Raw genomic sequence first — 12,911 nt, forward strand, 5'->3', positions numbered from 1 at the left:
TTGTAAATGCTGGATCAAATAATCACATTAACCAAAAGAATTTGGGACAGGCAACATTTGCAGTTATGATCTGCAGAGATTAAAAAAAAATACGTATGAAGAAGCATAATTTCATCTGCTGCTAAAATGTACTAATCTCTGAGTGAGGATACGCTGGTTGATAAATGATGCACAATAACAGTTTAGAATAGATTAGGACAGGAAGTGAAGAACACTCTAGCCAACTAAGGCAGCAAGGGAGTTTCAGATCTGCAGCCTGCTCTTAGACTTTAACAGTAGGCTGGAATTAATGACCCCCTTATGAGGAAAGAAGCAGAAAATATGCTTTATAGAGCATAATCTCAAATAATTAGCGTAATTCACTTTGTAATAGATTGGTTCTTCCTCTTCTCCTCCTTTATGTATTAAACATTTGTATTCTAAGCCCTTGTTCTAGATTTCTTTGCCAAATTCTGAGCTGCAACGGTTTTTATTAGCAGAGAGTTTTATTCCATGTTTTTATGTTCTCTTGGGCATGCAGCTTTGCTTCTCCAAAAAAAAAAAAAAGCATTGTAGAGTTCGTAGTAATTAGAAATATTTTAAATTATTTAGAACAGAAAGATGAACAACTCCCTAGAAACAGTTCACTCATCACATTTATTCCATGAAAAGAAGAAATCATTTTGTCATTCTTTATATGACCGAGTTGTGCTTTACACTGTTGGATTTTTTATGCTGCCATGGCTCAGACTCTGAGTGGGACTTCATTTTTTCATAACAGTTATGACTCTTAGGAGTTGTTATTTGTGAGTAGCCTTTTTAATGGAACATGCTGAGCACATGATCTGATTCTCCTGCCCGACAAAACTCTTACAGTCAGATTTCTGACACATTTCTTTAGAATTGTGAATGTAAAATTCACTTTTTGCAATAAAAAAAACCCTTAAACTTTGCAATTATCAGGCATGACTCACTGGCTAGAAGGCTAGTGTAAAACACCTATGATATACAAATAAATAAATTAGGAATAACTTTTTCCAAATAATTGAAAAATAGGATAAAGGTTTTGTGATTTTTTTTATAAGATGGTGGAAATTAAAGAAAAAAAATTAAGAAACATCATTGAAATTTCGTATCTGGCTGTTTGCCAAAGCACTTTCTCAGTGTAGTCACCCAACTGTGAGCAAACACTGAGTTTGCAGCTCCTTTCCAGGCGGGGAGCGCAGCACCCCTCACTGCCAAGCGCATCTCCCGGGGTGTAGGTAGCACCTTCACATGCACCTCGTTCAGCTCCTTTCTCTGAACAAGCTGGGATTCCTCCCCGACTCTGTAGAAAGCTGATACGTTCCCAGCCTTTTGTGCATAATTATCACATCTAAGAGAAACACTTTGTGAAGAACGAACTGCTATTTTGGGCAGAGTCTTACCCAGCTTTTATCTTTTCCGGGGGGGGGGGAGGGGGGGAGCCTCTTGCATCACTCTTTACTCCTGAAAAAAAAGCCCTTTTACATATAGATTCTTGATGCCAGAGGCAACAACGGAATGCTGCATTGATGTTATTGCACTATTCACCGTGCAGGTGGTATGTCCACGATGCCCACAATATATCCAGCTGGGATGTGAAGGAGGCTCAACCAGAGTGGCAATAGTAGATTAGGAGAAAACATAAGAGACATCTTTTAAAACCTTTGCCGTGAGATGATCAGAAGTGAATTGTGCTTGAGGAATCTCCTTTGGGAGGAGAAGCACTTTCCTTTACGATAATGCTCAAAACGTTTTCTATTCCAGTCAATTTGGCACTACACCTCCAGGCTGGTCCTCACTGTTACTAAATCCTGCAATGATTTGTATTGCCAAGTGACCACAGTGTAGGGTCATTGCTTGGATGTTCTTTCTGTGCTCCCCTCCAAACTACAACTTTCCTGCAGCCACCTGACATGACCTCTGCAGCACAAGAATTAGGGTCCTTGTCAAGCAATGCTAATCCTAGCTGGCTACTGATCCTACTAATTCTTAATGGGATTTGCCCATCTTTAGCATTGAGACAGCTTACTTCACGCTGTCACAAGTCTATAAAAAGCCACGCAGAGACCTCTGTGGTTGAAGAACCAGGTGTTACTCTCCCATCCTCAGGCAATTCTTTATGGAAAGGGGAAAATGAGGATGGGAATAGTGAAGCAGAAAAGCACCCAGTCTCCTTTGCAGATCCTTGAGCAGTTTATCATTGCAGGGGTAGGAAGGATGAAAAGATTATTAGGACATAATGACTTTTGCCTCCAGGCTGCTGATCCAGATTGTGCCTAGGCATTTAATGGTTCATCTTTTTCAGTACTTTTTATGAAATTACTTCAAGTTTCAGGCCTGACTTTCCAATAACCAGCAGATTTTCTTCTCCTCTCTTCCCTCACTTTTATGGGAGCTTTTAGCATTAAGATCAAGAATCCAACTTCACTCCATATGCACCTGAAATACCACCTTATGCTGGCAGTGTTAGCTCATGACACCCTCAAATTAAATTGTCTGTGACTTGTGCATCATGAGCTTAAAAGAGGACTAACACACTCATTATTTGCAATAGTAATAACAGAATGTGTTTGGAATAGGAAAAAATCAGATCCCAATTCCTGCTCCATCTCATTGCAGTTGATATTTGCAACTAAGTTTTCCCTATATTATATTAAAATAGCCCTCATAAATGAACATAGCCCTCAATCTTTGTCTTCCTAGCTCTTAGGGTTGGGCTGTGACTGGATATTCTACCTTTGAGGAGATGCTCTGATATTCCTGACCATGTCTTAGGTATAGAATGTCCCTAAGAATAAAATGAGTGTATTTTATGCATCCACATGCATTGTCAGTCCCCACGGAACTGGTGAATCCGTAGCAGATTATGAGCTTGTTGCACGCTGATGGAATTTACTCCTCTAGCTGAAGTAACAAGGGTTCATGCTTTTGGCTCTGGAAGTCCTGAATTCAGCCTGTGCCAAAGACCCAGGCTGGGACAGATGGTGCTAGAATAACACTGGGCGGAGTGGAGTTTATCAAGTGGCTGAGTGGGAGAAGACCTACCCATATGCTGAAATGACCGATTTTCTTTTGTTTCGTTTTTGCAGGGCTCCCTGCCTTGGTGGTTGCCATTTCCGTGGGATTTACTAAAGCCAAGGGATACGGCACCGTGAACTAGTGAGTAAAGGGACTTTTCTATTCTTCCTTTCTGACCCTCTTAGAGGAACAAATGTGGCAAGCTACGTTCTCAGTGTGCTGTCCACCATAAAGGGAGACAAGGAGGATGGGAAGGGAAGAAGCCATCCTGCCGCCTTGTCTCCTCAAGGCATCAGCTCCCAGTTCAGAGCCAGAAGCTCTACACGTTCTTCCTTTTAACATGAATGTATGGTTGAACCTTTAGGAGAGGTAAGCCAGCAGAGACAGGGCTTATTATTGGACTGGGAGCAACTCTGTTAGCTGGTTTGGCTGAACAAGAAGGAGGTTTTCACAAGGAGATATGAGCAGAGCAGACATTAATATATTTTGGATTTATCTGTATTTGCTTCTGAAGCACATCTGAAGTATCATCAGGGACAAAATGCTGGCAGAAGTTGGATTACTACTGTGTTTATTAGGGTTAGTTCTATTCCCTTAATGCAAGTATAAAAACACTTTGAAGAAAAAAAAATAGAGGAAAACATGGAAAATTTAAAGTATAGGATGTTTAAAAATGAAAAATGCCTTTGTGATGGTCTATTAAATAATGTGCCTGATTTGACTTGGGTTTTCCAAAATGCTCAGCTCAGTTTTAGACAGCAGAATGAGGATGATTTTTTCAAATCAAGTTTTTAAAAACAGTCTGAATTTGCCTGTTTGCCCAATCTCACATTGGAAGCAGCTCAGGATTTGTCTTGGAAGCAGTCTTTAGGAACTGCTTCCGTCTAAAGGAGGAAGAAAAGCAGAGTGGAAAAAGCAGAAAAAGACTGTGGAGAGTCATTAAGGCAAGGCTGAAGTCACTCTGATCAGAGCATTATTGCAACTTAAAAAGGAAAAGAAAGTGTTATTCAGTGTGCTGTGAAAAAGATAGATGAACAATTTTATGTCCAGTGGCAGCCAAATAATAGCATTATGTAGCAATAAAACAGGCCCTTCCTTACCACACATCATCCTTCTCCAGAGCCTCACTAGTTTAGTGACCTGTATAATACATGAACAATCTCCAAGAGAAATGCTGGAGATCTGGCCAGCAACAGATAAAAGTTAGGTGGGCCCACTGAAAAAAAAAATGCCATGAGGAGTCCCTGCTGCTTCTAAATTTATAACCAAAGAGAGGCAAAGCTGGCCTTTCCTACTGTATTCTGCACACCCACCACCCTATTGTCCAGAGCTTGCACTCTGGGGGCAACAGAGTGTTAAAAACAGATATAAGCATCTTCTATTTGCTTTAATATGGGTATAAATTACTGTACAATACACAGGGCTTAGGAAGCTAGGCCCGTTAAATACAAATTTTTAGGCTGCAATTCCTGAAGCCTATGTGGGACTCAGGTTGCATTGGTTGTACCTGTCCTCACTCAATTGCCTTAGCTCGAGTGTCCTGGCAAAGAGAGATCCAGCACTTGTTGAGTGACCGAGAAGAGGATACAGAGCTTGGCTTTCAAGATTTTTAATGAGATCTCGAGTGCCCTCTAGCCTTTCTGCAGGTCTGATGCCTTTGGGGCTTTCCTCAGTGCAAATCCACCGGAACAAATCCTACTGAGCAAGCATTTGGGGAATAGAAGGAGGCCCTCTGTATTTGTTCTCCCTTTCATGTTCATATTCAGGCATCAGGACTGGTGTGAATTGGTGCAAAAAGCCTCGTAGTTCCCTCCCCTTCCTGCCTAAGAATCAAATTTTCGTAGTCCATGTTGGACACTCAAAGGAATCTGAGGAGGAAGGGGGCAAACGTGCAGAATAGCATCCTCTGTCTCACTGCCCTGGACCCAGCTCCTGCCAATACCTCTCTGCCCTGGAGCAAAGCCCTCCCAGACGGCAGCAGAAAGGGTGTCAACACACAACAAAACCTGCCCAACTCCCACTTAGCTCTCCAAGTGACACACGAGTGAGGTAGCCAAGGGGCTGTGCTGAATTCCCCTCATTCCCAGGGGCCCCTGAACTGGAGCAGCTCTCCTCCCTGTGTTGCTAATCCTCTTGACTCCTTTCAGCCCTTTCATCTCTGCTGCTGCCTGCTTCGCTGCCCAGCAACTTGATGCCAGTGGGGTTAACTGGACTGTGCTGTTATTTTCTGGCTTGAAAAACATCATGGTCACACTCAAAAGCATCAGAGGGCTGAAAAAGCCCAACTTTTTCCCTGCAGGTTCCTGACAGCACATGCGGGGACACGCACACATGCTCACTCCATACACCCATGCACGTTCTGGGTGCTCATCATGTGTGCACCCTCTGCAGATGCATCCTCGGGGTGCTCGCCATGCTCGCCAAGGGCATGTTCATTCCATTGTGCTCCTGTGCTGCATGTCCCCTTCCCAAGACAGCCTGTCCATGCCCCTCTCCCTCTGCAAGCCTGTGTGGTTCATCAGACTGGTCTGCAGATGGCTTTTGCCTGCTAAGCAAGATAGTGAATTTACACTCATGCTCCCGTCCTTAATCCAATGGAAAAGTCCTCCGGAGACACACCGTTTATGCCACAGTTTGCAGAGCACTTGCCCTGACCATGCAAGGAATAGCCTCTGGTCAGACATTCATAATGCTGCCATCTTGTTGCAATTCCTGCCGTTTGTTTTACTGAGAGATAGAGCTAATTAACTCCAGCCCAGCCCTACAGACCTGGATAAATAGAGCTAACATACAAGCTCAGGCCAGTCTTTTTCTCCCAAGCATCTCCCCGAACTCCTGGCGGGGGATTTGGCATGCCAAAGCATGCCAAGACACCTTGGTAAGAGCCCGTTCCCAGTAAACATCTGCCTAGGCTCAGAGAAAAGGAGGAAAGGAGCAAGAGTGAATCTCATGTCCTCCTCTGCAGACCTGGAGTCTTTATCCTCTTCAATCACATGCTCACAAGGATGTCCGCCTCTGCATTAAAAGCAAATAAGCACAAAACAGAGCTGAGTGCAAGGACATTCATTTCTGACCGTCGAAGAACTGTATGAGTCTGTGGCAAAACTTGCTCAAGCCCAGAGCTCACTAAAGTCTCTGGCTAATTAGTAGAGCGCAGCAAATTTCAATGTGCAGCAGTCCTAGACTACCATCTCCAGTGGCAAACTTTCAAGGTATGAAGTTTCCATCTTGCAAAAAGAAAGAAAAGTCATTAGCAACAACCCAGCCCTTCCAGTGAAGTGGCATATTTCTCACATGGTGTCTGGTAACTCCTTCAGCATTTAATTTTATTCCAGGCAATTTCTTGTCTGTACATCTGCTTTATTTTTTCCCCCAAGTGTTTAGGCTAGCTGTCCCATACTCTAGCAGGGGACAAGAGCTGACATGATAAACCACAAGGGACTTAACAGTGTCTTTCAAAACTTCTCCCAACCCCGTAATTTCAGGATCTTAGCAGTAGTGCATTAGCACCAGTTGTTCTTCTCTCAGAAATAGGCATTAGGACAAAACAGGCTTCTGATGCATAGCTGAGCATGGGACCTCTCACTCCACATCAGCTTTCTTCTCACCCTATTTTCAGTGATACGAAAAGCGTGATATCCATCTATGGGGCATAGACATTGGAGCACTAGAGGATGGTTGCAACTGCTGAAGACATTGCCACACTTTTCTTGCAGTTGCAGGCTCCCAGGGCAGAGGTGGTAGAAGGGATAATGTATGAAGTACATACTGTGCCTCAGTGTCATATTGACTGTCCACTAGCAGTGAAAGCCAAGCTGACAAGCTGAAGTAGACCTTCAACAGGCCACCTTCATCTTGTCTTCTGTTTGTATAAAGTCTCATGGGACAAAACTTTTCTGTGCTAGTGAAAGACAACTGAGCTTCAATGTGGATGTCCCAGCAAGACGTGGAAGCAGTCTAAGAGTTGGGAACGTCTCCTAGCTGTAACCTGGAGAAGTCACAGACTACCTCAAGGTTGGAGGGATAGAGGGACCTAAATCCTAAGGTGACACATGAGAAAGAGATTCAAATTAAGAATTAAGTATGATTTGCACGATTTGGACTGTGTAACCATAGTTTTCTGAATGGCCCTTCCCTGGCAGTCTTTCCTGCTCAGGATACTTCTGGAGTGCTTTGAACTATCCATGTGCTGTGAAAGGAGGAAAACAGTTTGGATTTTTCCTTTTCCATGCTTTTTCCTGCTAGGACTGTCCTTCCAATCTCAAAGAGAGTCTTTAAAGGCAGCACAGGTCTGCAGGACGAGGCACTGTTGCCTCCTTGTGTTAGACTGCCTGAATAGTGACTGTCCTCACCAAGACTCCTGGGACTGAGTCTAGCTGCTACTCCAGGGACTGGACCTCTAAAGCTTGACAAATTGCCTCCTAAACTTGAAGTAAAGGCCTGAGGTTGTGCTACTCGTGCTGGGAACTCATAATCTTCCCCCTGTGTCACCTTAGAGCAATGCAAGGACAGAGCAAATTCCCTGTGGAGATCCCTGTAGTTTCTTTAGCTTCCTGATGTCCCTCAGTGCTTACAGGAGACAGAGGTCAGTGTCTTACTCTCTTATTCTGTGTCACTGGGTCAGGACTTATGTCACTTGCAGGTATTTCAGCAGCTGCTACATTAGTCTTTGAATTAATCCTGGTGAGACAGCCCTGAATCCCAGTTGCAGACTTTGTCATGTGCTGACTATTGCACTGGGGATGTTTAATTTTGTGCATGACCCTGTCAAGATCCATTCCCAGCTTCCTAGCAAAGCAGAAGGTCTTGACCAAAGGCAGATTTCTGCAAGGCCAAGGCAAAAAGGCCTCTATCTCACATCAGGGCCATGGGAGACACGGAGGGGCATCAGACGTGCTGTAAAGAGGTCTTTGGTGCTGAATGCGAGAGCTGCTGTTAAGATGCTTGGAGATGATAGCCTAGAACTGCTGGGCACTGCTAAACAACTCACTTCCCGTGGCAACTCAATTTAAGAGATCTGTAAAAAGTTCCCTTTGCAAGCACTGGGGAAGCTCTGAGTAAAATGCAAATATTTCTATGCCTCACAGGGAGGAGGATAAAGCATCTATACTACACACTAATACATTGCTGGAGTTTGCTGTCGGTTCCCCTGCTCAGCTATCACTTCACATGTCCTCCTTCCCTGCTGTCAGCCACCGTCTCTGACAGCTTTGCAGGGAAATGCTTCGATTAGGCTCTGTAATTCGGAGGTCAGGCAGTCAGAAAGGATGAAGGGCAGTGCTTGGTGATGTGTGAATGTTCCCTTCAGAAAGCCCATAGCTCCAAGGGGGAGAGGGGCTGCCAGGGATCTAACAGGAATGAAAGCCCCTGTCATTCCAAATCGTCACTGCTAATTGAGCACAGGATGCAGAGCTATCAGCTCCATCATTCAAAGATGTTCCTCCTTTCTGTGCTGTGGTGTCACGTTCCCCTCGCTCCTGGAGTTGTTCTTCAATTCAACCTGTCATTTCACTCCGTGATTGAAAGAGACCCTGGCAAAAGTGGACTCAAAATGAGTGTTGAGCGTAGGACTGAAAATTTCGAGGAAGCATTATAATTTGGGAACTTCTCTTATTCCCTCTGCTCTTTTCTTTCAATTAGGGAGATTCTCAGTCATTGCAGCCCTCCAAAGCATCATCCTTATTCCCTTCCTCCTCCAACTGCTTATTTTTTTATTATTGCTACTGCACAAACAGTTTCTGATGGCACAACTTGCTATCAGAAGGAATTCAGAACAGATTAAATTAACACGTTACAGCTTTAATTGAGAAATAAACAACACAAAGGCCATGGGAGAAAAGCAAAATGTCCTGTTTCCAATTTCAAATACTTTTTTTTTCTTTTTCCCAAAATATTCTTCTGTATTTTAGGATGAAAACAAAAAAACATTTTTTACAAGTCAGAATTGATACAAAAGCATTTGAGGCTGATCAACAGATTGAAATGTTTCCAAGAAGGTTTTGTTTCCTGGGAGACTCTGAAAGGCAGTTCTTGGTTTCAGAACGAAAACATATTGCTGAGAGTACAGTCACATAAACGAATTACTGCAGGGTTAGCAGGGTGAAGGGCTTTGAGAAAATCCTCATTCCATTGTGGTTGCCTGTTCTTATCCTGTGGCAAATACATGGTAGTTTATGGTTGAAACCAGGTTACTTCATCTCACATTTTCTCCAGGGTACCACCATGTCAAAGTATGCGCACTGGAACTTTCTGTGGAGTTGTCAATAGGCCGTGAATCCACGTCCTCACTTACCCCAGAGTGTCTAATTTATGAGCCCATAAATTGATCTGAGTATTTGGATTCTTCATGAAATAGAAATTTCAACTCCAGTGCTGCTATAATTCTTCATGACTGTCCTTATGGTCAGGCCTGAAAATCCCAGTTTGCTATTCACTCTGAGGATGGGAGCTGGGTGGCATTTCCCCTACCTTTCTCTGCTTGTTTTGCTTTGTTATTATAATTTTTTATTATTTTTTTACATCAGGCTTGTCTTTATGGAGATGTTAGTCTGCAGTAAGTGTGCACATGAATGGACATTGCAGTATCAACTCCACTGGGACACCTGCAGGATAATCCTACTGTTTACAGGAGAGGTGGGATTCATCTCCCCTGTAATATCTCCGTCTGGGTTATCCAGACTACTTAAATAGTGAAGATTTGGTCAAAACAACCAGTGGAGTTTAGAGTATGTCCTTCCTCTGCCCTGCATCTGTCTGAATGGAGATGCCTCATCCTGGACTACACTGACTGGATCTCCCACTGACTAGAAATGTCACCTAGGGTGACTGAGTCAGCGAGAGGCACCAACCTGGTAGACACCAACTTTTATCAGAAGAGTCCCTCCTCAAGCTGGATTACCTAAACTATAATTCAGACTTTCAGAGTTTAAGAGGCAAAGTTTCCCACATAGCTGATGGATAAAGGAGAAGGCCACTTCAGGTTACATATTGTGAAAGAAAAGCAATAATCATCCTCTTTAAGGCTGTTAATTCCCACTTCACTTACATGTTGCCTTTCCCCACATCAGCAAAAATACACTTCAGTCCTGGGCCTCAGAGCCAGACAAACTAAATGATTAGCAAGTGAACCAGGGAGAATTTCCACTATTTTTGCTCTGAGAGAACAGGGCAGGAGCATGGTCTTGCCTTCAGACTAACATAACTATTTCCAACACATGGTCTAAAGCAGAGCATCATCATGAATTTTACATGTGTTCCACTGTAAACAATCAAACACTGCTCTGTAGACTCACCCTCAGGCAACTAAGTCTGTGTGTGATTTCTGGAGGAACAGGAAAAAAAAATGCTTGCTGTTAGGTGTGACACACTTCATTTTTGCTCTGGGGTATCTCCTCCAGAGGTGATCTCTGCAAAATGAAGAAACAAAAAAATATGCCTGTTTGTCAGTGACATTAGTCACTGGGTAACTTTCTCTTCCCTCTTCATTTTCCAGCTGCTGGCTGTCATTAGAGGGAGGTCTTCTCTATGCCTTCGTGGGACCTGCGGCTGCTGTTGTTTTGGTATTTGAGCTTGGTTGAAAGCCTTTTTTTTTTTCTTTTTGTTGTATAGGACTTCCCTTCTTCTTTCAATCCAAGAATGTCCCTCTCTATTTCCACTCATTCTTTTAATAACCTTACCCTTCAGGAGAAAAGAGCAAAGTGTTAGAAGGCAGCAAGGTAATCCTTTGGGATAGGTTTGATTTTGAAATATAATACGCCTCGGCACTCAGCCTTCCACCTCTGTGCTCTCTGGAGTCCCTTAGACATCTAGTTAGTGCTTTACCTTGTTTTTCCTCTATCTAGATGAAAATGCACGATGATGGTGGAAAACTCTGACATTAATGCCTTCAAAAACTGTTGTTCCTGGTTGAGAACCAGCTCAGACCAAGCTGTACCTCTATAGCCAACATTTATTCCCAATCTGTCCCAGATGGCGGGTGCATGTGAGAAGAATTGTGTTTTTGAGGTGAAATGAAGCTCTTCAGATCAGTGCTGAAGGAGCTCTGTGTGGCTCTGAACACAGCACATCGGCTTCTAGCTCAAAGAGACAGCACAGTTAAAGTGGACATTCCCAAACTCTCTCACCAGTTCATGGGGTGGATGTGCTAGACATGAGTCCATTCTGTTCTCCCTTCTCCCTTGGCTTCAACACAGCACCAAAGCCACTCTTTGACAGGTGCTACCTGAGTTGGAGATGTCTTCAAAGGTGATAACATACCTTTCACGAAGCTTCCCTGCTGTGGAAGTTTCACTGGCCATGAGAAATATTGACAGGCAGACAGGGTTCAGGGAATGTGAGAACTGCTAATCCTCTAGGAAATCCCTCTTTCATCAATTTCACACAAGTTTTAGCGCTGTGTTCTAGCCCCTATACATAAGTGACAGTCCGCACTTACTTTCCAGCCCAGTGTTTTGCCCAGTGAGAGAGCTGTATGTCCTGCAAGGCCTGTAAGCCTCAGGTGCCGTGGAGAGTCTCTTAGGGAGGAGATTGTTGACACTTGAATTCTTTTTTATCTTTTTTTTCCACATCAAGCTTTTGTTTCGTGCAGTGCCTTCAGGGATAACTGCCCCGCAGCAGTAGCAGACATAAAGGAGAGTAACTTGCTACCTGTATTCTCACTGCTGTCACAGCACATCAAGCTGTCTTGGTGCCATCACTTCATCATGATGACAAAGAGAGAAGTTAGCCCTTGCCCTTCCTCTTTAATAAAACAAGTTGTATCAGTTGGGATCTTTCTTTATCATAGGGCTACAACAGACCTGAGTTTTTGAGTAAAAAAAGGCGTGGATAAACAGACATTCATGTTGTCCAGTCACTAGGTCTTTGTAGGCACATCGTAGTTGAATTTCTCTCAGTAATGTTTTTGATGGGGTCAGAATCTTTTTTTTATAGTCAGAATAGTTAGCAATAGTTAATATGATGGTAAAAATTGTGCTTTCTTCTGTTTGGCTCTGCTTTTATTCAGCGTCTAAGCTGTAAGTGGTGATGTCTTTCCACAGAGATCAACATCTGTAAATGGTGGTTTGTCCGTCTGATCTTAGAAAAGAGTGAATCATCTCCGGAGGCCTCTTCACTGCCTAGAGAGAGCCAACATACCTAGTTTAGACTGCCTCACTCTTAGGTGACTGAAGTGAGTTGAGAATGATGCCCTAGAAATGGTAGGAGGAGGTATATTCTCTGAGGAGCTTGGAGAAGAGCAAAAAGAAGCAGCACTGAATACTTTGGTAAATGGGAGACCGGGAAACAGAGAAGCTCAATAAGTTGCCCAAGTTTACACCGTGACTTTGCAGCAGAGCCAAGATCAGTGAGCTCTGTATATACTTTATCCTGCTTTCAGGTGATCGTGGCAGGGACGGAAGGTCACCCCATCTGGCTCAACATGAGGACAGCGAGGCTCTTGCAGGGCTGTGCCGAGTGAATGCAGCTGCACAGCTCTCAGGGCAAGCTTGATCCACAGACAGCAGAGCAGTGATTATGCAAGGAAACACTGAAAAAAGGAGAAAAAAAAAAAAAAAAGGAAGATGGAATCTGGTTCTATGTATGAACTATGATGCTCTTTGTCATCCTAACTCTGAAGAGAACAATGTGTAGACATTCAATTGACCTTACTCAGAGCTGGCTTGGTTCCAGCCAGGTTTACTACTTGTGCCTTAACCCAGGCTGTTTAGGCTTGTAGTGACTCCTCCCAAGCCATTCAAGCATCCCTGTACTGCAGTTCTCCTGTGAACATGGTTTTTCCATTAGCAGGAGTAACCCCCTCCTTCCATGCCCTCCCTCATTATTCTCAGTATAAGAGAAAAGTCCTGGGTTTGAGAATATCTTTACTCAAACTAATATTCTTAAGATTGTTC

At 43.5% G+C, this 12,911-nt stretch overlaps 1 protein-coding gene across 6 annotated transcripts in view; it reads left to right on the forward strand.

The window, feature by feature from the left end:
• The window catches only part of ADGRB1 (adhesion G protein-coupled receptor B1), a 257,067-nt gene that overhangs the window by 207,917 nt on the left and 36,239 nt on the right, over window positions 1-12,911 (forward strand). For all 6 annotated transcript variants that reach the window (XM_088531233.1, XM_088531260.1, XM_088531226.1 and 3 more), the window contains exons 22-23: window positions 3,093-3,162; window positions 10,514-10,580. In XM_088531233.1, the coding sequence (XP_088387359.1) occupies window positions 3,093-3,162; window positions 10,514-10,580 (137 nt within the window). The remainder of the gene's footprint in view (window positions 1-3,092; window positions 3,163-10,513; window positions 10,581-12,911) is intronic.

This window comes from Tinamus guttatus, unplaced genomic scaffold (assembly GCF_059628265.1).
Source record: "Tinamus guttatus ecotype Peru unplaced genomic scaffold, ASM5962826v1 Tinamus_guttatus_pri_ptg000032l, whole genome shotgun sequence".
In the NCBI taxonomy this organism is placed as follows: domain Eukaryota; kingdom Metazoa; phylum Chordata; class Aves; order Tinamiformes; family Tinamidae; genus Tinamus; species Tinamus guttatus.